We start from the raw sequence: 27,650 nt of genomic DNA, 5'->3' as shown, positions 1-27,650 counted from the left end.
ACATTTCTATACTGAAGAATCAATGAGCTGTACATGTACAGAAAGAAGGATTTACTGTAATAATTGATGAAGTTTTGAAACCATTCCTTGAAAAGTGAACAGCATGTTTGAAGATTGAGGCTCATGCGTTTCAGTTGTGTAATAATTCTGCCTCTTTCATCATCTGTAGGAGTAAAACAGCGCTTAAGAAGAGAAAATTAACCAGGTAAAAACATCATCACATTCATCTGTATGTGTAAAGGCTTGACTATGTGTAGTTTAAGATTTCATTAATTATGTTCAAGATGTTTGTTGAGTATTTTTCTCTGTGTGCGTGTGTGTACAGTCCGGTTCAGCTCAGTGATTTTGAAACTTACATCAAAGATATGAGCAGAGATTCGGCGTACAAATTTTCTCTCCAGTTTGAGGTAAAACATTATTTCTCATTATCTACAAGTCATTGTGGTACTACTAAAGAAATCCCTTACAGTTTCTTTGTGTGTCAGAAACCAGAAGGGTGTTTGTTGTGTTTATTTGGTCTTTGTGTGTCAGGAATTGAAGAGTGTTGGTCTGGATTTGACCCATGAAGCTGCTGATATGCCCATCAACAGACCCAAAAACCGCTACACCAACATCCTGCCCTGTAAGTGTCTTGCCGCCCACCCTGTAGTCATAGCAACGCTCTGTTCATTGGCTGCGGTATCTATTAGAAGTAGGGTTGCAAAATTTTCTGGAAACTTTCCATTAACGGGAATTAATGGGGATAAAATGGGAATTTGAAAAAAATGCCTATAACAGGGAACTTAAATGTAGTTTAAAAAAATATCTTGCAGCATAATTTGGTTTAAAACAACAAAATTTAATGCAATTTCATTTTCTGCTTCCTGAAGGGCCAATGAGGCCACACCACTGCATGTACTTGCATTCTTTCATAACATGCACAGATCATTTCTTGAAGCCTGTAAATCAGATATCTAAATGTAAGCTAGGACAATTTCATTGAAAATTTATGAGGCTAGCTATCATGTGGCTAGCTCAAGCTGTGATGCTCTTTCTTCTACATTCTGCTAGCCAGTTTTCTGTTCATCATGCAGAATTACTGTACCACCCAAGAGTTTAGACACATTACATTTTTAATAGGGCTGTAATGATTAATCGTGCAAATGCGCGTTTTCTCAATCAATGAATTTTAATGAATTATGGTAAAATCCCGGCACATCCCAAAGCCAGGGGGCGCTCTACCAGACATTTTTTTGAAAAGTTGCCCGCCAGCATTTTTTGTGATTTTCACAAAAGTTTCACAAAATGCCTTCCAGAAAAATGTTCTTCTAAAAATATAAAAACATACAAATATATGAAATGAAAGAACAGACCATCTGTTTTCAACCAAACAATAAACAAACAAACAAAACTAAAAAATCTTATCTATATTTTTTTCTCTGCTTATGAACTCCTAAATATGGGTGTTTTTCTTTAAAAATATATTTTTTAGCAAAAAGCTGAAATAATTGCATTTTTGTGAAGGAATTTTGCTAGAGATCAGATTCAGAATGATTATCAAAACATACACAGAGTTTAAAATTAGTAAATAAATAACGTTTTGGTTTCAGTTTTTTCATAAATTGCATAAGTGCTTCGTCAAGTAGATAATTGTGGTAGTGCAGATTAACATAAAAATTCATCGGGAACACTTTTTTATGCCAATTTTTTCTCTTAATTGACGACTTGACAAGATATCTCATCAATGGCGGGGAAAGAGTTAATGAAAGAAGTCTCTTATGCTCATCAAGCCTGCACTTATTTGAGAAAAATCGGATCAAAAATCATTTCTGAAGGATTTTTGATTAAATAAATCCCCTGCTTGATGACCATAAGTGTGAGGATTGTTTTTAAATTTGTATTACCTTGCATGCATATCTGCTTATGACCAAACAAAATGTTTAGTTATGTTTGTATATGATATAGTTTATATACATTTCCAAATATTTCTAAAATTCTCTAGATTAAGTTCCCATGAAAAGTTTTCTGGAAATTTACAAGAAATCTTCCACTTTGCAACCCTGTCAGGAGTTTGTGTGATGGAGACACAGGTCATGTTGACTTCTTATCTTTTGAATGTTTGTTTCTGTACAGATGACTTCAGTCGGGTTAAACTGATCTCACTGCACAATGATGAAGGTTCAGATTACATCAATGCAAACTATATTCCTGTGAGTGAACCTCTTTACTTCAAATTCACAACAGATCTTCATGTAGTTGTGCTCTTCATCATCAGCTGTTTTTTGTTGTTGTCAGGGTTATAATTCTCCGCACGAGTACATCGCCACACAGGGACCGCTTCCCGACACCAGAAATGATTTCTGGAAGATGGTTTTACAGCAGAAGTCTCACATCATTGTTATGCTGACGCAGTGTAATGAGCGCAGAAGGGTGAGTTCCCATAGCAACCTCTTCCCGTTACCGTATGGGGCCATATACAGCATCTGCTGTGTTCTCCTGCTGACGTTAATGACCGTATGTCCAGGTGAAGTGTGACCATTACTGGCCATTCACAGAAGAGCCTGTGGCGTGCGGCGAGGTGACGGTCGAGATGATGTCAGAGACAGAGTCCCCGGAGTGGACCATCAGAAATTTCAGACTGGGATATGTGAGGAGCACAAACACACAAACACCTGAGATGAATGTCAGTTTAGGGATGAAAACAGGACTAGGGATGTCGCGTTAACCGCAATGCCGTATTACAGTGCTACTGACAAACCAACCGCATGGATTGCAAACAACTTCGCTTTTCGTTAAATTCATGAAGCTATGCCCTTCTTGTTTTACACATCATACATGTATAATAAAGTCAAATAAATTTTATAAGAGTAATTTGTAAATTTTTTCTATTCAAAATTTAATACAAAATCACTGCAAGTGAAATTCCTTCACTGCAGCCCTACACAGGACATCTGTTGTCTTGTACTGTATGTGATCTGCAGTATCTTAGATGGATCTTTGGTGTCATTCTCTGCAGGCTGATGAAACTCAAGACGTTTTACACTTTAATTACACTTCGTGGCCTGATCACGGCGTGCCCACGGTCAACGCCATCGAGAGCATATTGCAGTTTGTACAAATTGTTCGACAGCAGGTGAACAGGACTAAAGGACCGATCATAGTTCACTGCAGGTGAGATAAGACTTGTGACACTGCAAAAAATGTATTTTGTATTTTCTTGATGAGCAAAATGACCTAAGAAAATAAATTTAGTTTTAGGAAAAAAAATATCATATTTAACCCTGGAGAACCCACGGGGTCAAATTTGTCCACTGTTAATTGCTGCTATCCACACTGCAAAAAATTATTTCCAAGAAAAAAAAATCTTTGTATTTTTGTCTTGTTTTCAGTAAAAATATCTAAAAATTCTTAAATTAAGATTTCTTGATGAGCAAAACGACCCAAGAAAATAAATCTAGTTTTTAGACCAATAATATCAAATTTAAGCGATTTTGTGCATAAGCAAAAAATCTGCCAATGGGGTAAGCAAATTTTTCTTGAATTTTTCTTGAATTTAGTGTTTAGGAAAAATGTTCAAGATTTTTTTGCTTATCCCATTGGCATATTTTTTTGCTTGTCAAAATCACTTAAATTTGATATGTTTGGTCTAAACAGTAGACTTATTTTTTTTGTCGTTTTGCTCATCAAGAAAAAGCATCTTAATTTAAGAATTTTTAGATATTTTTACTGAAAACAAGACAAAAATACAAAGATTTTTTTTCTTGGAAATATTTTTTGCAGTGCAAAAGGGTTCTTGGATTCTCCAGGGTTAAGTGAATTTGTGCTTAAAATTTTTTTTTTTTAAATGGGTCATTGCTTAATAAGAAAATGCTTCTTGATTTAAGATTTTTAGATATTTGTACTGAAAACAAGACAAAAATATAAAAAGTCATTTTTGCAGTGCCATTTTGCTTGATGAGTGTTTGTGATGATGTCATCAGCTTATGAATATTAATGATGTGATTTGTCTGTCAGTGCTGGAGTGGGTCGAACCGGTACATTCATCGCTCTGGATCGGCTTATGCAGCACATTCAAGAACATGAATATGTGGATATTTTGGGCTTGGTGTCTGAGATGCGCTCACACAGACTGTCTATGGTCCAGACTGAGGTACAGAACTCTACTGAATCCTGCTGAGATCCCATCAGCAGAACCTTAAAATGACACCAGATGTGTGTGTGTGTTTAGGAGCAGTACGTGTTTATCCATCAGTGTGTCCTGCTCATGTGGAAGAAGAAGAAACATCAATCCCACACCAGTGATGTCATCTACGAGAACGTCAGCAAGTCTTAATGAAGTGAGAACCTCAGCACGCTGTTGAAATGTGTGAAGAATAATGTGTTACAACTGACTTGTGAACATCAATAAAATCACGTTTATTAGGGCTGTAACACAACCAATCTGTAAAATCATAAAAAATCAAAAACGAATTTCAATGAGTTTTTTCAAATTTTCGATTAGTTGACATGCGTCTGCTTCATTCAGTGCGAGCTGTGCACTTATAATTAAAGTCAATGCGAGTTGTTATCAGGCGCTTCTTCTCACGTTGTGACCAACTTGGTTAAAATGAAGGCAGCATTGCCAGGTCTTCTGCCTTTTGGTTGAGTATACATTTGGACTTCTTTTAAACCGTTTCTGCAGGTTGATGTTTTCTGCTGGTTAGAGAGGATTTTGTGCATTAATTGTTGGTATTTGGGCTGTAAATAGTCATTGCGATATTTTGGGATAATTTTAAATGGCCATCGAGCTGGTTCTGTTACGCAGAACTGGCAGCCCTGACAGGACAATGACATAAGCAAAAGCGTAAAAGAACGTTTTAGTCCTTTAATATACAGTTGTGTTCAAAATTATTCAACCCCAACTGAAATTGATTGTTTTGGCCGGTTTGACATTGATTTTGATCATTCAGTAATCCTGCTTACAATTACATCAAAGAGGCATGTGTAGGTCAGACAAATATAACATAACATTTATAATGAAATAACCACAAATGTCTTTTCTGTGCTCACATCATTATCAGTTTTATTCAACCCCCAAGTGACATTCAATCTTAGTACTTAGTACAACATCCTTTTACAGTTAAAACAGCTTTTAAACGTGAAGCATAGCTTGACACAAGTGCCTTGCAGCGATCTACGGGTATCTTCGCCCATTCATCATGGGCAAAAGCCTCCAGTTCAGTCACATTCTTAGGCTTGCGCACTGCAACTGCTTTCTTTAAGTCCCACCAGAGGTGCTCAATCGGATTTAAGTCTGGTGACTGCGATGGCCACTTCAAAATGTTCCAGCCTTTTTTCTGCAACCATGCTCTAGTGGATTTGGAGGTATGCTTGGGATCATTGTCCTGTTGAAAGGTCCAACGTCTCCCAAGCCTCAGGTTTGTGACGGACTGCAACACATTGTCATCCAATATCTCCTGGTACTGAAGAGAATTCATGGTACCTTGCACACGCTGAAGTTTCCCTGTACCTGCAGAAGCAAAACAGCCCCAAAGCATGATTGACCCCCCACCATGCTTCACAGTAGGCAAGGTGTTCTTTTCTTCATAGGCCTTGTTTTTCCTCCTCCAAACATAGCGTTGATCCATGGGCCCAAACAGTTCTAATTTTGTTTCATCAGTCCACAGAACACTATCCCAAAACTTCTGTGGTTTGTCCACATGACTTTTGGCATACTGCAGTCGACTCTTCTTATTCTTTGGAGACAGCAAGGGGGTGCGCCTGGGAGTTCTGGCATGGAGGCCTTCAGTACGCAGGGTGCGCCGTATTGTCCGAGCAGTACCCACATCTGACAAATCTTTTCTCAGTTCCTCAGCAGTCACACGGGGACTTTTTTCCACTCTACGCTTCAGATAGCGCACAGCAGTCGCAGTTAGCATCTTTTTTCTGCCACGACCAGGAAGCGTTTCAACAGTGCCCTTTGCCTTGAATTTGCAAATGATGCTTCCTATGGTGTCTCTTGGTATGTTTAACATCTTTGCAATCTTCTTATAGCCATTGCCCTTCCTGTGAAGATTAATCACCTCTTCTCTTGTCTTCCTGGACCATTCTTTTGACTTCACCATGTTTGTAACCACACCAGTAAATGTTTAGGAGTTGAGTATCACAGTCATTTTAAAGCTGCCTAATTGGTGCCTATTAGGCTTTATTGCTGTTCCCTGACATCCACAGGTGTTTTCAATACCTGATTGAAAACACTTCAATGAACCTCTGTTATTCAGAGTGGTAGTTCTTTAAGGGGTTGAATAATTGTGTCAATGAAGAATTCACAAAAGAAACATTTACTACTATATTACAAAACCAATTGATGTCATTTTAGTTGCATATGGTTCTTTAAGAAGTCATTGTAGGATTTCATTCTGAATACAATTACAAATGTACACTAAATTCCCTAAAACCCTTAACAGCATTAGGGGTTGAATAATTTTGAACACAACTGTAAGTGAGTTTGTATTTGTATAATTGTTGTTGGGTTTTTATAAAAATAATATTAAACCACAAACTTATCATCGGTTTTAATATAAGGGGGAAATCCAGGTTTTTATTACTGTAACAACGCATTTATATCACTTTCATATCATAATGACTTATTTATTTTGTTAATAATGAATAATGTTATCTCTCAAAAAGGTCTAAAGTTGAAGATTAAAATGAGTTTATTAATTTATGGCAAAATTTCCTCACAAGCTGCACAAACTTTTAATTTAAGGCTTAAAATATCAAAATCAAAAAGATTATATTAGTAAAACTCTGTAGTAGTGTGTGGCTTTGAACTTTTAAAAGTAAACTTCTACAGATGAATACACTAATTCATTAGTGCCTTATTTACCTATAATAAGTAAAAAATGTAATATTTATGTTTTTATCCGATTAGTCGATTAATCGAGAAAAAAGAGTCACCCGATTAATCGATTATGAAAATAATCGTTAGTTGCAGCCCTAATGTTTATCACATTCTGATCCTGAATAATGTCATGATATTCGACAGCAGTGTGTTGTTTTTTTCAGGTCCTGCTGACGGTCTCTTCTCCTCAGTGTTCAGAGTTGAGCGACGTCAAAACCAACAAACCAACAGGAGAAGATCTCCCTCACGCCCCCATCAACACACACACAGCTCATCATCCGCAGCTGCAGTCAAATGCCTTAAAGTCCTGCATCATTCTGCAGCGATCACGACCTGCAGTTTCACCTGCATTTACTTTCATTTAGTTTCTGTGTCAATCTCAGGATCATCCCGCCACCCTGCTGGACACACGGAGTAATGCAGGGCAGAAGAGTTACGGCGTTACAGCGCTGTGAAGTACTGTATGTATCTGTCCATAATAGTGTTAGTTTTCACACCTTCAGCTGAGGTCCTGCATCACATTCCTCAAATCTCCTGTCAGCAAATGTAAAGACATTCGGGCCGTGATGATGTTCTTTAATATTCCAGCACTGCCATAAACACACACACAGTGTATGTGAAGAGTGTTTGATCTGTTTTCATGTATATGAACATAAGAAGGAATGACAGCGATGCTTCAGCAGAACTTTGCAGCCGTATGGACGCGCAGGTGTGTGTGTTAAAGAGTACAGCGGAGTATTGATGAATTGTTTTGCACTGATCATATCTATTGCTGTAAACCGTGTTCGCCAGTAGCTGCGCTTCTGTGACTGTGAATTGTGTTTTTAAAGTCTGTGCGATCTTTATCAACTCAACACAGACCTGTAACATCTGAGACAGAGATGAGCTGCTTGTGTCAAACACTACACTAGTTGCGTTACCCTTCGACTTGCGCAATTTGAAATAGCGAATTGAAAATGCACCCAATGGAAACACGGCGGTGTATATATATATATATATAGACAAGACAAAAGAGCAAAAGAGCTATGACAAGCGCATGACATCAAAATAAAGTCAGAGCAATTTCGTAGTCGACTGCTCTGTATGCTTTCAAGACGAATTTGCGGTATTTTGATGTCGGCCTGCATGGTGCCGACAATAATTACGTTTTAGTCGCAAAACATTGGTTAATGGAAACTCCGTTGTTAGTTTTTTGTAGACATTTAACGTTAAACTTGTATAAATCTTTAACGGAAATGCAGCCACTGTTGATCTGGGTCATTCGTTTGTTTTCTATTATGGATTTCCTAAATGTCAATATTGCAAAATGACTGTTTCCATTTAGTTGGGGTGACCATGCGTGCCATTCTTCCCGGACGCGTCCCGTCCAGGATTTTGTGTTCGTCTCCCGGAAGTCGTATTTGTCGATACGTCATAGAGGATTATTATTATTATTACAGAAAAGCAACCGTTACATTTTAAGGTAAGAATGAAACTACGATTGTATATCTTATGTTTTTAACTGAATGGCGTATGCGGTCAACAAATACGACTTCCGGAAGATGCACCGAAGTCCTGGACGGGGTGCGTCCGGGAGGAGTGGCACGTATGGTCACCCTAATTTAGTGATGTTATGCAACTAAAGCATCATTTTATTATCATTTAGGTATATATCACAGACGTGTTATCCAAGAATTAATGTCAAGGAAAGCCCCATATGAGCGCTTTTACGCATATCAGGTGACCTTTAAATGTGAGAATTTGCAGTATTGCCCATAAATAGAAGTGTTTGCAAAATTTACGTGTTTCAATTCGCAATTTAAAGGGACACTACACTTTTTTTTGAGGGTATGCTCATTTTCCAGCTCCCCTAGAGTTAAACATTTGATTTTTGCAGTTTTCAAATCCATTGAGCTGATCTTCAGGTCTGACGCTGGCACTTTTGGCATGGCTTGGCATGGTCCATTGAGTCTGATTGGACCATTGGCATCGCGCTCAAAGGTGACCAAGGAGTTTGGATATTTTTCGTATTTGGGACTTGACTCTTCTGTGGTTGCGTCGTGTACTAAGACCGACAGGAGGCGCAATGATATTACACACTGCCCAAAAATAGTCCCCTGCTATTGAAAATTACCAAAGGGACTATTTTTGGGCGCCTTCTGCAGCCATGTTACGGGACCAAAGTCGTTGATTATTACGTCAGAATGAGAGTATAATTCCTAGCCATATCGGCCTAGAAAATCACAACTTTTAATTTTCCGTCGGTCTTAGTACACGATGTAACTGCGGAAGAGTCGGGTTGTAAATGGGAAAAATATCGAAGCTCTTTGGTTGTTTTTTAGCGCGATGCTGGTGGTCTAGTCAGATTCGGTGGATTGTGCTGGGCTATGCTGGAGGTGGTACCGCCGGACCTGGAGATCAGCTGAATGGATTCCAAAAAGGTAGGGATCGGATGTTTAGCTCTGGGGGAGCTGGAAAGTGAGCCTATTTTCAAGGAAGGTGGAGTGTGCCTTTAAATCAGTGCAATTTAAAGGGTTATGGTAACGCAGTTATTGATGGGTTAATTAGGAATCAAATGAACATTTACACATTTGATATCCAGGTTGAGCAGCTCATATCTGTCCGAGTAAACACAGAGTCCAGCTGCTGTTGGTGTTGAATTTGAGCTCTGTGCGCATCGTAAAGCTCCACAGATGAATCTCACTCATTGCACATCGTCGTGTTTCTGCCAGTGTGGTGAGTTTGATCGTTGCATGCTGCAAAGTGAAAGAAATTACTTTAGTCTCATTGTTAGGTTTAGACTTAAGATCAGACATTAAATCTGAATTTGTATTTGATCAGACTTGCCTGTTTATCAGACACACGAGTTTTCAAACACCTCAAGGTTACAGATGAATGAAAACTTTCCCTAACAACTTGACAGCGTTTTATAATTCAACAATTAGGCACTGAACTTTGTAAATACTGTTGATTTTTACATGAAATGACAAAAGAGATACTGTATTGTGCTAAATGATCTGGGTACATGACTTAACTAGCTAGTAAACTAGAGAACTAGTTCATGTGGAAGAAGTCAGTGTGCGAATCTGCAATTTTCTCTGGAAATGAGAGAAACTTTCCTCTAGATTGGGATTTTGAGTTATTACAGGCACATTTAGTTTTTGATTTGACATTAGTGTTTGTCCAGGTCAGACTCGTCTGTCTTTTGATGTCATTCTTGTGTATCGTGTGACTTCAAGTAGCCGATCGATCCACACTCACAGTTTCAATGTGTGTTTGTTTGAAACAAATAAAATCAGCATTTGAATACTTATGAGCTGAAGAATGTGTTGTTTAATATTACTTATATTCTCATCTAATATACTGTAATAACATGCTTTCAACTGGAAGTCATTGGTTTTAATGTGTTACGTTGACAGCTAGTGTTTTGTTGCATATAAATCAAATATTATTTCAGTGTATTTTAGCTGAGAGCGGTTTCTTTATAAAGCTCTGATCATTTAGGCATTTTCACAGAGCTGAATTTTTTAGTCTTTGACTGTGGAAGACTTTTAATATGTAGGCACTGTTCACGCATGCTCATGTGATTGGCTGAAGACAAGTGGCGTGTATCTGGCCATAGATATGTATATAAAGGCTAGATGGCTCGTCCGCGCTGCTGGCCAATTGAGTGCAACGTCCGCATTTTGGCGGCCATCTTGCGACAGGGCGCTCGCTCACTCGTAGCATTGAGTTTTAATGATGCAGGTACCCTCAAATGACCACAACCCGCTCAACTTTTTACCGATTTTCAAACGGTTTGGTTTGTTATAAACGTCAAAGATGTACCTATGACACTGCATACCTATACTAAAAATAAAAAATAAATTCATGAAACATGTTAAAGCATCCAGAATTATAGCCACGTTAATAACGTTTGTAAAAACCCAAACCGTTTGAAAATCGGTAGAAAATTGAGCAAGTTATGGTCATTTAAAAGTACCTGCACCATTAAACTCAATGCTACGAGTGAGCGAGCGCCCTGTCGTAAGATGGCCGCCAGGTGATGCCGTTAGGGACTCCGCCTTGAGCCATCTAGCCTTTATATACATATCTATGTATCTGGCTCGCTACACGGAGTTGCAACTATGGCAGCTGAGAAAGCCATTTATAACCCGACTAACAACTACATCATCATGTTGACACACCCACCAAACAAGTGAAAACATACCTCAAACCTGTTAAACACCATTTTCAGGAAACATGTCGTTCAACCCAGGGTTCAAATCTCAGTCTAAGTGTCTAAAATATATACACTTTTTAAATTATAAAACGGTGACAAAGGTAAAAAAATTAATTCCTGAAAGCTCCAGTGGTGCAGCTGTAAAAGCGTTGCATTCTCATATAATTAGAAATTCATCAAACAGTTGTTTATTTCACTAATTCATTCAAAAGGTGAAACTTGTATAGGGGAGACCGGGGTTGGTTGTCACAATTTTTACTCATGCATGAATTGCTCATCTTCAAAAAATCTTTCAGCAGTCATTCCTACATGAAATGAAACTTTGGAGTCTTGGCTTTAAATGTGTATACTTTTTACTTTTCGATTGTATTGTAACAGGAAGTAATTAACCATCAAAGACATTCGGACACAATGTGACAAACAACCCCATCACGGGGTTGGTTGTCACAGGGTATGGGGTTGGTTGTCCCTATAGAGGTTCAATAGGATTTCAGTGATAAATTGGGATCTGAAAAGATAATGTGTAACTTTTTTTTTTTAAGCTAGAAACTGCAAATAAGTTTTAATATGAACCCACCCCTATGAAAGTTGTTATTAATGCCCCTTATGTTTAAACAATGGGATTAAAGTGGGTAATCAGTTACTTGAATAGGCTTTATGCCCAGCTGCACTATGAACTTCAGCCAGCTCCTTGTTTCCTGTCTGCCATTATTGGACAAACTGATTAATCCAGGTGTGTCTGATTATTGTTGTTGTGACTACTGAGGTCAGGCACACCTGGATTAATCAGCCCGTCCAACAATGGCAGACAGGCAACAAGAAGCTGGCCGAAGTGCAGCTGGGCATAAAGCCCATTGTCTACTGTGTTGAGAAATAAAATGAAATAATTTTTAGTAAAACCTCTTTATTTAATGTTTTATTTATTTTATTTTATCAGCCAACAAAAACAAACAAACAAACAGACAAACAGTCTTAAAAGGTCTACATGTCCAATATTCTTATGTGACAACCAACCCCGCAAGCTATGTGACAACCATCCCCAACTGACTTCTTGACAAACATGATAAGCTAGCTGCCACACAACTTTAACTTGATCGCTAAAAGATGATTCAAAATAAAGCTACTACTTTTGGCTTTTTAATGAGTGTTTTGTTTTTGAATGACTAATATCATACAAGATCTCAACACAAAAACACCACCAACATAAAAATTTACTCTGACCCATAAAAATAAAAAATTGTCTCCTAACATCATTGTTTTCTGTCTGCTCAGCAAAATTTCAAGTGCAAATGAGTAAGCTATTAAAGGCTAACAAATTGATATCAAAATTGTACCACAGCGCCATGTAGTATGTCTGGAATAAGCAGTGTGACAACCAACCCGTGAGACAACCAGCCCCGGTCTCCCCTATTATATTCATTCATTACACACAGACTGATATAAATTTGAAAAGGAAAATCCCAAATTCACTATCTCAGAAAATTTGAAAATTATTTAAGACCAATACAAAGAAAGGATTTTTAGAAATCTTGGCCAACTGAAAAGTATGAGCATGTACAGCAGTAAATACTTAGTTGGGGCTTCTTTTGCCTGAATTACTGCAGCGTGGCATGCAGTCGATCAGTCTGTGGCACTGCTCAGTTGTTATGAGAGCCCAGATTGCTCTGATAGTGGCCTTCAAGTCTTCTGCTTTGTTGGCTCTGGCATATCGCATCTTCCTCCTTACAGTACCCCATAGATTTACTATGTGGTAAAGGTCAGGCAAGTTTGCTGGCCGATTGAGAACTTGGATACCATGATCCTTAAACCAGGTACTGGTAGCTTTAGCACTGTGTGCAGGTGCCAAGTCCTGTTGGAAAGCATCTAAAATATATTCACTTCATGTAAGGAATATTGATGATGGGCCATTGAATTGTTCGAAAATAATGCACACCCAAGCTGGTACCTATTTTTAAGACATTTGACAGGTTAAGTGTGTGGTTTACAGAAAAATAATCAACACCCATGTAACATTTCTCAGCCAATCAGATTAAAACATTCAAGAAATTTAGGGAAGATTTGCTTCAGTTTCTTTAATTTGTAAGTTAATAATGAAGACAAAGCCATGTGAATGCCAGTGGTATGAGCACGTTCTCCTTGTGTGGAGAATCCTGGTTCAAATCCTGGTCTGGACACAGAAGCGTGACAGTTAAAGGGTGATCTGTTGATGGTGACGGATCAGAGAAAGCGAGAAAGGCCAGATTCAGCGAGAGAGACTGGGGCGGTAAACGTTTGGGTGCCCCCAGCCCTCTCAAATGATAATCTGCAGCAGTTATGGTTGAGAAAAAGAGATCTTTTGACCACCCATCATCTGTCACCGATGAGTGAGACCATCAGGACTGTGATTCTCCTTCAGCAGTGTTCAGATATCAGACACTGCACTCTTTTAGACATCAGAATCTATTGAAGTGACTCAACTGGTTTCAGTTTGACAATCATGAAATCACTGATTAGCTTGAAATCTCTTGATCTGGAGCTCCAAGCAAACGGAAGAGAGTTTTGCACAAGTAAACCTCATCAGTTACACAATGATAAAATATGAAGACAATTATGATTGAAATGGTCATTTAACAAACTCGATACATGATAAGAGATTCATGAGAAGAACAGAATATAAACTAGCTGGTTGTTTGAAAGCCAAAATGAAGTCTTGTTAAACACAGTACTTGCTATCTTACTAGACACGACCATCACATGATTGTGTCAATGTTTGTGCTTTGTGTGTAGATATAATGTCAGATAGTAAACAGAATCTCTGACTCGGTTCTGCCCTCTGGTGGAAAAAAGAATGAATCACTTCATATAAAAGTTTAATTTAGTGTGAACAATAGCACACATTGGTTTATTTAGACCTAAAACACAGCAGTACACATCACTGAGAGTTGATTTTAACAACATGATTTTATAAAGTACTCAGCGACAACAAGATATTTAATCAAAGTAAAGTTTAAGTTCTATTCATCAGCTGTTATCGAACATTAATCGATATAAAAATAAACCACATTGACTACAAACAATCATTATATAAAAGTAAATCATAAAACAGTCAGTGATGTTCTGTTTACTTCACATCATTTAATGTGGTGACTGTAGGCATGTGGTGTCCCTGAGTTCATAATGCATGTCTGATGGGTGTTACATTCAAAAAATTAACCAATCAGGACAGGTCAGAGCACGAAAGGAGCGTCAACCTCATTAGCATGCTGCTGGAACTTTGGTCCAATCAGCTTTTGACTAAACCGAAAAGAGTCCGCCTCTTTCTGCCAATCACCTGCTGGTGAGATATACCACATGACCACACCAGACGGGTTGATGGAGACGACAAACTCTGTGCTCTCCTTCAGTTTTAACACATTGCGCTCCAAAAACACATCATACACCTGTCAGAGAGAGAAAGAGAGACTACAGTAAAAACCACGACGGTGAATAACTACAGGAGGGAATATTGACATGAATTCTGACCTCATAGACACCAGCTGTGTAGTTAAGAGCCTTCAGTGATGTCATATAGCGATAGGGCATATCTGAACGTCTGCTGAAGAACACCAGAGTGCTGGCACCTTTAGAGAGAGGTCTCCAAAACACCTCAATCTGACTCTTCTCCTAAAGAACACACAAAACATTAAAAATATATCTTCTTAAAATGATTCTAGTCCAGTGGTGTGTGTGTCGTACCTTGAGCAGGCGTTTGCCTTGGATGCCTAAAGGGTCTTGATTGATGCTGATAGCGACTTTATTCTGCAGGATGGCACGAGCACCGCTGCTTATCGTACGCAGATCATTGGACATGAAGAGAGGAGCGGCCAAGATTCCCCACAGTGCCATCTGAGCACGTGATTGGTCCATACTGAGGCCAAAATCTCCAATGATCAACTGAAGGCATAAATGTAATGAGACGTTATGCTGATAAAAGCGTGTAAAGCATAGGGGTGTAACGATAAATGGTATGATTCTGCTTGCTATGCTTCTCAATGAATTACAGTGAAATGCTGCTACACAGCAAAAAATAACTTTCTTACTTAGTATTTTTGTCTTGTTTTCAGTGCAAGTATCAAAAACAGTTGAATTAACTCTTTCCCCACGATTGATGAATTATCTTGTCAATTAAGAGAAAAAAATGCCCTACCAATTACGCTTTCCTAAAGAGTTTTTACAGTAATCTGTACTTACATCATTATCCACTAGATCTTACCCAATTTATAAAAAAAATAATTTCTCAACATTCAAATTTTTTTGAATGCTTTGATAACCATTCTGAAACTGATTTCTAACAAAACTCCTTTACAAAAATGCAATCATTTCAGGTTTTTGCTCAAAATTTGGGATTTTTGAAGAAACCTACCCATATTTGAGAGGTGATAAACCGAACAGTGATCTCACCATGTCTGGGTCATTCCACTTGCCCGGTCCAGCAGCGGGCTGCAGATCATCCTGATTATTAAAAAACCAATCCACAATGGCAAGAACGCTGTCCCATGAGTCCTGGATATCGCCATAGTTACGCCACAGGTTACAGATCTCACCCAAAACAGTGTAGTTCACCTGAAAAACACAGACAGATAGATTAACAAATACAGTGAGGAAAATAAGTATTTGAACACCCTGCAATTTTGCAAGTTCCCCCACTTAGAAATCATGGAGGGGTCTGAAATTGTCATCGTAGGTAGATGTCCACTGTGAGAGACATAAAAATCTAAAAAAAATAAAAAAAATCACAATGTATGATTTTTTAAAACTATTTATTTGTATGATACAGCTGCAAATAAGTATTTGAACACCAGAGAAAGTCAATGTTAATATTTGTTACAGTAGCCTTTGTTTGCAATTACAGAGGTCAAACGTTTTCTGTAGTTTTTCACCCGGTTTGCACACAGCAGCAGGGATTTTGGTCCACTCCTCCACACAGATCTTCTCTAGATCAGTCAGGTTTCTGGCCTGGCCTGAGAAACACAGAGTTTGAGCTCCCTCCAAAGATTCTCTATTGGGTTTAGGTCTGGAGACTGGCTAGGCCACGCCAGAACCTTAATATGTTTCTTACAGAGCCACTCCTTGGTTATCCTGGCTTTGTGCTTCGGGTCATTGTGATGTTGAAGCCTCGACCCATCTTCAATGCTCTAATTGAAGGAAGGAGGTTGTTCCCCAAAATCTCGCAATACATGGCCCCGGTCATCCTCTCCTTAATACAGTGCAGTCGCCCTGTCCCATGTGCAGAAAACACCCCCAAAAAAGTTCTATTTTGGTCTCATCTGACAACATTGACTTTCTCCCATGACTCCTCTGGATCATCCAAATGGTCATTGGCAAACTTAAGACGGGCCTGGACATGTGCTGGTTTAAGCAGGGGAACCTTCAGTCTTAGTGTATTACCAACAATAACCTTGGAAACGGTGGTGCCAGCTCTTTTCAGGTCATTGACCAGCTCCTCCCGTGTAGTTCTGGGCTGATTTCTTAGGATCATTGAGACCCAACGAGGTGAGATCTTTCATGGAGCCCAAGTCCGAGGGAGATGGACAGTCATGTTTAGCTTCTTCCATTTTTTAATGATTGCTTTAACAGTGGACTTTTTTTCACCAAGCTGCTAGGCAATTTCCCCATAGCCCTTTCCAGCCTTGTGGAGGTGTACAATTTGTCTCTAGTATCTATGGACATCTCTTTGGTCTTGGCCATGTTAGTAGTTGGGTTCTTATTGATTGTATGGGGTGGACAGGTGTCTTTATGCAGCTAACGACCTTAAACAGGATAATAAATGGAGTGGAGGTGGACATTTTAAAGGCAGACTAACAGGTCTTTGAGGTTCAGAATTCTAGCTGATGGACTTCCGGTTTGGTGAAATGGCGTAGAGACACGTTGAGTCTTGCTCCCGCTTCTTTTTCATTTATAACCTTCTTAATACCCCAATACTCTATTTTATTTCACTAATAATTAGTGTTGTTGTTACATACATTTGCATTGAATTAGGGCAGCTAAATCAACAAAACAAAGCAAAAAAGACCAGAAAGTTGAGTCCTGTGGAGATGACTGTAAAGATGTTAGCATGTCAGCTATTGCTAATCTTCTGGAAGAACACCGGGCTGCTCTCTCAGCAGACTTTAAAACTACAATTTCGGCACTCGAGGTAAAGTTGGACCAAATTCAAGCAACCGTGATGGAACACGCCTCGAAGATTGCCTGACTTGAGACCCACGCAAATTCACAAGATAAGCGGACACACACCTTAGAAATGACATGTGCCAAGTTAACAGAGAGCAATGCTAAACTGCTTGCCAAAGTTGTGAATCTGGAATCTGGCAGCCGGCGTAATAATATAAGAATCGTTGGATTACCTGAATCTATTGAAGGACCTCGACCATCTCTTTTTTGTCGGATCTACTCGCAGAAGTGTTTGGCGATGGAGTCCTGGAATCTCCCCCTGAATGTGATAGAGCACATCGGTCGCTGGCTGACAAACCGAGGCCGGGGCAGAGGCCTAGGCCTGTCATCATCTGGCTTCACAAGTATCAGCTGAAGGAAAAGATAATCCGTGAGGCCAGAGCGAGGAGGGGGAAACTTAGCTACCGCGGCACTCCTATAGCGATTTACAAAGATTACGCCCCGGAGGTAGTGGAACAACGTTCCAAGTACAGAGAGGTGCTGTCCGATCTGTACAATTTGGGTCTTAAACCAGCGCTGTTGTTCCCAGCCAGGCTCACTATCGTGACGAATGAGGGAAATAGGAAAAGGTTTGCATCTGTAGCTGAAGCCAAAGACTACATTGCATCTCTACGTACCGTTAAAGACTAAACTTAAAGCGATTGCCGCATTACCTACGAATTGATCCGTTTGGTGACTCAGGTTGTAACGCTTACTAAGCGTTTTTGATTCTTATGCGGACTTAACTGTTACCACCTAACTAAAAATGTTACACGTAAACATGCCTGTTTTGTTTACTTGGGCCTATAATGCGTTCCGATGTGCACTATAGAAGGGTATTACGTGTTCTTTTTCCTTGTGTGTTCATTCAAAGCCTTTAGGCCGTTATACACACCTCAAGTTAGAGATGCTGCATTCATCATGCATCGCAGGTAATTGTTATTGTCATTATTTTTCTTAGTTCACCCCAGTTGTCTTGCCCTTTATGCACACTAATGTTTTGGACTATGATGGGGTGCCCACGGCACGGCATGCGCTGCCGTAGTATTTTAAACTGATGCTTTTTGGTTTATTCCCGTAATGGTATACCCCAGTGAACGCACTTTACATAGAGGCATGTATGTACATAATACAATTTTGGGCTGTTTATTTAGACATGTTTCAAAGAGCACTTATTTATTATTATTTGGGCTCATGTGTTGCTGCACTTTAGTGTAATATTTACATTTCAAGCAGGGGGCTGACTTTTATGTAAATTGTGGGAGTAAGCAGTAGGAAGTCTTCAGAGTGTTGAGCAGTGTTGCTCAGATAAGATTTTGTATCTTGGGGAATATTTTTGGGGCCGCAACTATTGTCGTGTTCTTGTGGTTTTTTTTCCCCATCTCTCTCTTCTTTTACCTGTTTTTTTCACACTCTTTTATCACTGCAGAAGGCCATGCATTTTCAATTGTCCTCAACTCGATTATGTCATTGTAGATGGCTGCTGATAATTCAAAGATAGGCAAAGGTATACGCCTGATTTAATGGAACACCAAAGGGATGAACAAGGCCATTAAAATTGGTAAGGTAATGACGCAGCTGCAATATTTGAAAGGGGATATTATATTTTTACAAGAAACGCATCTTAAAACATCGGATGTCCAACGTATGAAAAGAGCTTGGATGAGCCATGTGTTTCATTCCAAATTCTCGGCCAAGGCTAGAGGGGCCGCCATCATTATTAATAGGAATATACCGTTTGAACCAGTACAAGTAATTATGTCTCTCACATGCACCTATGATGACAAATTTAAGAAATTTAAGTGGGAGAACTTGCAAAATATCAGGGTGTTCAAATACTTATTTTCCTCACTGTACGTGTCTGTCAACACAATCTCTTCCAGAATAAACAGCAGTAAACTCGCAGAATCTCAACAGTGGATATATATATATATATATATATATATATATATATATATATATATATATATATATATATATATATATATATATATATATATATATATATATATATATATATATATATATATATATAAAATATGAAACTCACTTTAGGTGGAAGACCTCCTTGGTATGCAGGCCAACTGCAGGAGTAGGCAATGGGACGGCCTGTAGCATTAAGTGCTTTTGACATCATTGGATAGCCTGTATTTGAAAAAAACATTTATGAAGTTTCTAACAGGAAATGGAAAGTGTTTATGCTGTTTGGCTGTTCATTCACACAATTCATAGCATTTTGGGGTCCTGAAAATCCCAACTGAAACCTGTCTTTAAAAGTTTACAAGTTTTTTACTACATCATTGTTGTCTTAACCTAGCTGAAAGGGCTATTACCGGTATGCCCATTTTTACAAGATGTAATACAAGTCTTAGCTGTGCCTAAAATATGTCTATGAAGTTTTAGCTCCAAATAACCCACAGATAATTTATTATAGCATGTCCAAAATTACCCTATTTGGGTGGAAGCAAAAAAGCGCTGTTTTCATGCCTGTACCTTTAAATGCAAATGAGCTCCTCACTCCCTTACCAGCAGACAGCGAGTGCTTTCAGTTAAAAATAGATCTGATTTCTGTGAATACAGTCTGAGACAATAGTAACTAATGTACTAACAAACACCTTAAGAAAAGCTTTCGGGTAAAATCATCCTGGTAGTTTGGTTGCAGTGGGCGGGGCTTTATCAGTGTGATGTCACATTAACAAAAGAATCTAAACAGCATGTTTAATAAGACTGCTCTGGTTTAATGGGGATTAAAAAATATCATTGTAGAGTGGATGTTTTCACACACTGTTAACACAATGTATGTTCAAATACCTTGCAAACGTGGATTTTGCACCACATGGGCCCTTTAAATCAGAAGAGTTTCTCACCCTGCTCCTGATAGGTGGCGTTTGAATAACACCCGTCCAGTTTCAGCATGTCGACACCCCAATCAGCAAACGTCTGGGCATCAATCTGGACCTTATCAAGAGTCGTGCCCGGGTACCCGCCGCACGTGTGTGTACCCATGTCTCCATAGATGCCCAGCTTTAACCCACGGTCATGAACGTAACGTGCCAGCCTAGCAATGCCTCCTGGGAACCTGCGGGTCAGGCAGTAACATCAGATGAAGGAGGAATTGGTTTCATTTACTGCTTACAGAAAATCAGATCAAGTCAGAACCTCTCAGTGTCAGCCTGAAGTCTTCCCTGGTCATCTCTCTGCATTAAGGACCAGCAGTCATCAATGTTGACATAGACATAACCCAGCTCTCTCCAACCGTCTTCAGATAATCTGTCAGCCATATCCATGAATAACTTCTCACTGCGAAAGAGAGAGTTGACATTTAAAACACTGCAATTGTGTGTCAGACTGATTGCTTTTCTTTTACTTTCTGGTCGTCTGACAGATACCTGATGCAGTTTTGGGGGTCATCCTTACAGTTGGTATCACAGCGGTAACGCTCCCACGCTAACCAACCCATAGGCGGAGTCCTCATCAGACCATTGTCTAAAGCAAAGGTGACTGCTGAGAGTGCAAAAATTAAAATGACTGCTGTCTTTTGCATATCTGAAACACAAACATATATTCAAATGTATTGTGACGTAAACACAGAGACTCAGAAACATAAACAGTGATCGTAAAAAAATCTCACAGTTCACTACACTATGTGGTGTAAAATAAGATGTAAAACAAATCTTTGGTGTTTCCAGAGTACGTATGTGAAGTTTTAGCTCAAAACACCATATAGATAATTTATTATAACATGTAAAAATTGCCACTTTGTAGGTGTGAGCAAAAATGTGCCGTTTTTTGGGTGTGTCCAGTGTACATCAGCTGATGAAATACAAACAATGATCACAATGATGGTTGTTTGTTGAAATTAAAACTCAAATGTGCTGTCAATTATTGCTCTTTATCCCTCTGCACTAAATGACAGTGCTGTGGTTGGATAGTGCAGAATAAGGGGCAGTATTATTATAATAAGATCCCCTTCTGACATCATAAGGGGAGTCAAATTTCAATAATTTTTTCACATGCTTGCAGAGAATGGTTTACCAAAACTAAGTTACTGGGTTGTTCTTTTTCACATTTTCTAGGCTGATAGAAGCACTGCGGACCCAATTATAGCACTTAAACATGGAAAAGTCAGATGTCCCCTTTAACATACATCAGTGCCATTGCTTTCACACCAGTATTGGTTTTTTGTAAGGTATGTTTGTAAACTACTTAAATGTCTTAATATAACTAAGCCTGGGAAACCACTCCTAGTTTAACAGCACATGCACTTCTTATTAAAACACTGCATAGAGTAACTTAAGAAATATGAACAAGTGAAACATGACAAATGTGTGAAGGACAGATTTACTATAGTAAAAAGTAGATTCCTATAAGACTCAATGGTTTTATTGTAACAATTACAGTACCAAAGAGTTGTTATTGCATTGATAATCACACAAGAGATCTCATATATTATCAACAAACCACACAACTGCAAGTTATTATTTTATACAGACTACTATCACAACAAAATTAAGGTAAAATTCTGCAGCATATTCACTTCCGTATAGACACGCGCACACACATCACACGACACACGTAGACACACAAAACGATAGTTGATCAAAACATGTGTGTGTTTGTGTGTATGTTATAATCACGCGTGACTGATTGTGATTTGATCAATAATGACACTTTCACTCACCGGTGCCGGATCTTCTCCCGCTTTAAATCCGTTTGCACTATCAGATGTCACAGGTGTTGTGTGCGTAGAATTGGCTCGAGAGGATCAGATCTGCCGATGACAACAGCGGTGTGTGCCGGTCATGTGACTTCATGTCATGTGATGCAGCATCAGCTGACTAAGTCGTAGAAATACAAGACTTCGGTTAAACATTAATGTTGATATATATTTTAATGTTTCGGGGTACACTTTTTTAGTAATAGCGTAATTGTTTTGTGTAAATGCAAAAAAAACAAACAAAAAAAAACGCGCAAATAATGCACGCGTCTGCGTGCATACACTGTCGTTTTTATTGCTTTTAAAAACCCACGTATTATTATATATATCGCAGACAATTAATGTAACATTTTCAGCTTGTGTGAATGGAGATTAGCTGCTCGAGCTGCTTTAATTTACATAGGTGGGTAAAAATAATAATTCTCTGATTTAACTCTCTACGCGTTGCTGCCACATGCATATTATTTTTTTTTCACTCAGTTATGTCGTTATAACGAGATATTATGTCGTTTTAACAAGATATAGGCGATGAATCTACATACAGAAGAGAGGTTGCTCTGCTGTCTGCTCGAAACTGTGGAGATCACAAGACATCTTCACCTTAAGCAGTTATAGTAGCATTTGCTACGACCTTGCTATTTTAAAGTGTAATATTTTATAGTGCAATATCACACACTAGGGTTTAACAGGGTTAACTGTGTAAATACATTTGTTCAATGTACATTATATGCAGTTTTATATACAGTACTTAGCATATCTGTAAATTTCTCTCTAACTTGATTCTTATATTATTTGTTTTAATTCTGCAGTACATATTTTTGTTACTATTTCCCATGTTTATGTATGTATGTCTGTAAGTAACAAACTAGATTAATTTTCTTGTGCATGTGTGCACACTTGAGCACTTTATACTTTACAAAACATAATTACACGACAACACACTCCATTTTTAATGTCCATTTATTATACAAATTATAGCTTATATAGCACTCTTAAATAATTTCAAAGGCCCATATTGCATTGTCAGCTCAGTCGAAGGCGCATATCTCAGCTGCCCTTTGGGGTGCGTTGAAACTTTCACTGCACGGTTACATACATCACCATGACAAACCCCAGACTTATTTACAATAGCTTTTTAAAGTTATGACCCATAAACTTGGAATTTTTGAAAATACAGTTCAAGACATTGCATTTTTAACCCAATTGGAGGTGCTATATATCTCAGCTGCCCTTTGGTGTACGTTGAAACTTCTACTGCAGGGTAACGCCCAATGTTCCTGTCTATCATCATGCCAAAAACCAAACAGATTTACTCCAGCATTTTACAGTTATGGTCCCATGAACATGGCATTTTTGACAATACAGCCCAATTGGATGCGCTATGTCTCAGCTACCCTTGGGGATGTGTTGAAACGTTCACTGCAGGGTCACACCCAGTGCTTCTGTCTATCATCATGCCAAACCCCAGACTTATTTACAGCAGCGTTGTAAAGTTACGGCCCCATGAACTTGCCATTTTTGACAATACAGTTCAAGACATTGCATTTTAGCTTGGTTGGAGGCACTATATCTCAGCTGGCCTTTTGAGTGTGTTAAAACTTTCACTGCAGTGTCACACCCAGTACCATCCAAGATGGCGGCCGGGCTGATACTTCAGCATGGAAATGATCTACTTTATATTTAATAATAGTGATTTTTATAAATAACCTAAATCCTATAATACATCCCTATATTCTTCAGATATTCTACATAAGCATAACCCCTTCTCCTGTTGTTCCCAAAATACTTTCAAGGTTCCATTTTCTTCCTGTCTGACTTATCTTTTGCTATTAATATAATTCTTTCTTCCCTATATTTCCAGCAAAGCAACAGTATGTTCTGCATTTTCTGTGATTTTATATTCCATTCATCTAATTTCCTTTTACATAACAAAAACAATGTTTTATTTAACCCTGTATGGTCAAACCTCAGTCTGGTCAAAACAGACTACATGTTAGTTTTCTCAGTGCTGGGCAGGTTTGACCAATCATAGCCATTTACGCATAAACACCTTTAAAGGGATAGTTCACCCAAAAATGATTTTTTTGTCATCATTTACTCACCCTTATTGTGTTGTAAACCTCTATGAATTTTTTATTTTGATGAACAAAAAAGATATTTGAGAATTATGGTAAGCACACAGCTGCCATAACCATTGACTTCCATAGTAGGAAAAAACAAATATGACAGAAACTCTTTGTAGTTCAAATACTTATCCGTGCTGACATAATTGTTTTTTAAACACAGACATTAAAATTACACTTAAACACAAACATAAATTTTATTTATAAATAATTATAATTCAATATATTTAATATTTTAGCATTCATAATTATAAATTCAGATCCTATTTTTACCCTTACTAATAATTTTCTCTATATCTGAAAAGATTTTTTGTGGCTGACATTAGCAGCACTTTTACAGGTTAAAAGGGCATTAGGAAATCAATTTAAGCTGATTGTTTAATGTTGCTTTTTCTTAATTGGTGCCATCTTTATTGTGAATTCTCATTTGAAAAATAAAATGCTTGTGGATGTGTTAGGTTTCACTGTTGTTTACTGGACAAATATTCAGTCTATACACTGCTATAAACAGTCATAAACTCTAAACATTAACAATGCTTAATGTAAAAAATCACACGCTGTACACAGTATAATATCTGTTTTTATTACAAGTTGAGCTTTGAACAGTTCTTCACCTGATACTATTCAAACATAGTTCTTTTCCAAAGGTCCCTGTAGATTAAACCCAAATCCATAGAGTTGTCTCAGTACAGTATAATACAGAAAGATCTCAGTCAGAGATAGAGAGATTTACCCTTCAGATAAAACCCAAACATTACACACACAAAAAAAAACCAGAACAAAATGCTTGTTAAATAATAAAGATGATAGTTTATGGACAGACGTTGTTTAATTTCAACAGTTCTGTCTGACCTTCTGTTTAACCTAAATCAACTCGGACACACCAATATAAAGACTTACTACAAAATCTGTACAAAAACTGCTTTTTATTTCTTATTATAAATCTGCTGAATGACAAACAAAGTTGGGTTGCCCGTAACAGACCGAATGGATTCTAGTAGAAAGGCTTTCTAGAAAAGTTGAAGTTTATCTAAACTTTGACAGAACTTTGGCTCGAGTGATTGATGACATCATCAGCAACATAAACATTCAGTTTAAACTCAACACATATCTGATGATGGGACATTATTATTGTATATAATGAATCTCTTAATTCTATCACTGCGTTTATGTCAGATGAGGATATTTCTGAGCACAATGTTTTCATGAATTCATTGTTCTAACTGATATTGGCCATAAATACATTAAATTGGTGAAACACATCATTTACTGGTAATGGAGAATAACATTTATTTAACCAGATTAAATTTTGTTTAGCTGCAGATCATGAGTGATAAACAGATTCGGTTCCTTCATTTCTTTCTGAATTAATCTTCTGTAAGCAGGAAGTTATGTGTGGTTAGTTTAGATTTGATGTCTCAGCTTATGTCTAACCTCATTACACCAGAGATGCTGTTAAAGGTTTTTATTAAAGACAACGGCTGTGTGTAAAAGTCGATAATCATTTTTTGGATGATTTAATTTGTTAAAGTAATGCAGGTTGTTTATCAACAGAAACCAGATCATTTGTTTGAACCCACATTTAATTTCTGTGTCATAAGACACAAGATTGGACAATAAAAATCCCATTTATCGTCTCTATTTTTTAAAGGGTAATTTTTTAAAGTTTATAATCAATTATTTTAATTTAACAGTTCAATATTGTGCTGTTTTTGATTCAATGTCATTCGAATGATTGGTGCCATGTGTAACTCTTTGTCTTATAAAGACAGTCCCAGTCTTGTACTTTTTCTTTGATTTTCAAATACTTTTACTTCAAATCAAAGTTTAATGTTGTGGTTCATGTTAGACCGTATCGGTTCACAGCTCAGAGCTCTTTAATGAACAATTCCTTAACTTCATATGAAGAAATGAATGAATAAAAAAAAAAAACGGGCTGCTGGTCAAGCGTTCAGTCGCTTGATAACCCTGCAGCAGACGGGTTTAACAGGATCTCTAAATGTGTTCATTACTGCTGATATTTAGGTATCAGATCCAATTACCACATTTCAAACATTTACTTTATTTCATCCACTTAAAAAACAAAAATAAGCAATGTCAAATGAATTCTTTTATGCTGAACATCCAGTCAGATACAGAAACACAGACATTTCAGTCTCAGCTGTGTGTGTGTCTCTGTGGTTTGGGATTCAGTAAACTCGTGTCAGTATAATGTTTGTGTTCTGAAGTGCTCAGGTATCCGGATTTCCACAGGAAACATTTTCGCGTCCGTCAGTCGGACGACAGTTACAGGAGTGCAGGATTTGAGAGGCATTATGGGATATATCCAGGCCTCTCTGGCGCCACCCGGTGGCCGTTCACGCCATGGTCTCTTTCCCTGGGAGCCTCCTGTCATTAAAGGTATGCATGTTAATAACTTCCTCTGTTTTTACGATGGCCGGCGGCTGAGCTTTCTGTTTCCGTCGCCGCTGGCATTTCAGAGACACCCTGAGCTCCTCGACCATCGCACTGCAGAACGATCGCTGGAGATCAAGAGACAGACGTTGTATAATGAGAATACAGATTCACATATGGATCTGATTGGATGAGAAATAGCAGATATACACGATTCCACATTATTCATGAAAATACGTCTGTGATCATTTTCAAACCTGAATCTTGCCATCTAAGATGATTTTATAGATAAAATGATCATGGTAGATTTAAAGGGCAGATTATAAAAGCTTTCTCTGATCGTGATGGTACCACGTGTCAACTTGACCTGCCGTTTTAAATCTACATGCTGTTATTTTTTCCCAAACAAGAGTATTTTGGAACGATGTTCTTGTGTTCCACAGAAAAAAGAACATCCGTTGAGTTTGGCAATGCTATTCCTTATTCTGCGTTTACACCAGCCGCGGTAGAGGCGTCAAGCGCGAGTGATTTCAATGTTAAGTCAACGTAAAGGCGCGTTGACGCGCATCTGACGGTCTCGTGGCGCAAATGAGGCATTTAGCGTGACGCGGTAGACGCGATTCCGCCTCGTTTGCGCAAATGGCGGGAATTGAACGTTGCCGCGGCAAACACGCGAGTTGAAAAATTTGAACTTTGGCGGAAAAACGCGTCGCGTTAACCAATCGGGAGCTTGCTGTAGTAGTGAAAGAGTAGTACAGAAAGAGTCGCAGAAGCCCCTCCCATGACGCAAATTTCCGCGTGAATGTCTCCATGACTAGAATTTCACGCACGAATGAAGTGAGTAAACTCAAACTGTTCAAGCGGCAAACTAGGCGTGGTAGACGCGATTTTGACGCCTCAAATGCGGCTGGTGTGAACCCACGGTTATGCTGCGTTTACACCAGTCGCGGTAGAGGCGTCAAGCACGAGTGATTTCAATGTTAAGTCAATGTGAAGACGCGTTGACGCGCGTCTGGAGCTCTCGCTGTGCGGATGAGGCGTGTTGCGTGGAGCGATAGATGCGATTCCGCCTCATTCGCGCGAACTAGACGCTGTGAATTGAGCGTCTGCCACGGTATACATTAATGGTGCTTTTGTGCATTTTGTGTTTGACGTGAATTGCCGGCTGACGCTCAAGTTGAAAAA

General features: G+C 38.5%; 4 protein-coding genes across 7 annotated transcripts in view; 2 read left to right on the top strand and 2 right to left on the bottom strand.

Moving 5' to 3' along the window:
* LOC129432543 (protein mono-ADP-ribosyltransferase PARP12) overlaps positions 1–5,053 on the top strand; it is a 164,730-nt gene extending 159,677 nt beyond the window's left edge. Inside the window, exon 13 of the mRNA XM_073866261.1 lies at positions 5,040–5,053. The gene's annotated coding sequence lies outside the window, so the exon portion shown is untranslated. The remainder of the gene's footprint in view (positions 1–5,039) is intronic.
* The window catches only part of ptpro (protein tyrosine phosphatase receptor type O), a 47,935-nt gene extending 37,778 nt beyond the window's left edge, over positions 1–10,157 (top strand). For all 4 annotated transcript variants that reach the window (XM_055190679.2, XM_055190677.2, XM_055190678.2 and 1 more), the window contains 10 exons: positions 170–205; positions 326–407; positions 532–622; positions 2,113–2,189; positions 2,275–2,409; positions 2,504–2,626; positions 2,996–3,150; positions 3,994–4,129; positions 4,208–4,316; positions 7,027–10,157. In XM_055190679.2, the coding sequence (XP_055046654.1) occupies positions 170–205; positions 326–407; positions 532–622; positions 2,113–2,189; positions 2,275–2,409; positions 2,504–2,626; positions 2,996–3,150; positions 3,994–4,129; positions 4,208–4,312 (940 nt within the window). In that variant the 3' untranslated portion in view covers positions 4,313–4,316; positions 7,027–10,157. The remainder of the gene's footprint in view (positions 1–169; positions 206–325; positions 408–531; positions 623–2,112; positions 2,190–2,274; positions 2,410–2,503; positions 2,627–2,995; positions 3,151–3,993; positions 4,130–4,207; positions 4,317–7,026) is intronic.
* Positions 10,158–13,907: 3,750 nt separating this feature from the next.
* Positions 13,908–22,067, bottom strand: naga (N-acetylgalactosaminidase, alpha). The gene is made up of 9 exons (XM_055190686.2): positions 21,913–22,067; positions 20,621–20,777; positions 20,391–20,531; positions 20,099–20,310; positions 19,282–19,376; positions 15,483–15,644; positions 14,778–14,975; positions 14,565–14,705; positions 13,908–14,482 (listed from the first exon to the last, which is right to left on the bottom strand). The coding sequence occupies exons 2-9, from the start codon at positions 20,773–20,775 to the stop codon at positions 14,270–14,272; spliced, it is 1,317 nt and encodes a 438-aa protein (XP_055046661.2). The 5' UTR covers positions 20,776–20,777; positions 21,913–22,067; the 3' UTR covers positions 13,908–14,269.
* Positions 22,068–24,978: 2,911 nt separating this feature from the next.
* The window catches only part of LOC129432334 (glutamate receptor ionotropic, kainate 2), a 41,796-nt gene continuing 39,124 nt past the window's right edge, over positions 24,979–27,650 (bottom strand). The window contains exon 16 of the mRNA XM_055190680.2: positions 24,979–26,593. Within this exon, the coding sequence (XP_055046655.2) occupies positions 26,429–26,593 (165 nt within the window). The 3' untranslated portion in view covers positions 24,979–26,428. The remainder of the gene's footprint in view (positions 26,594–27,650) is intronic.

This window comes from Misgurnus anguillicaudatus, chromosome 1, assembly GCF_027580225.2.
Source record: "Misgurnus anguillicaudatus chromosome 1, ASM2758022v2, whole genome shotgun sequence".
Classification (NCBI taxonomy): Eukaryota; Metazoa; Chordata; class Actinopteri; order Cypriniformes; family Cobitidae; genus Misgurnus; species Misgurnus anguillicaudatus.
Note: the sequence above shows the minus strand (reverse complement) of the source record. Positions and strands in the feature narration are given on the sequence as shown.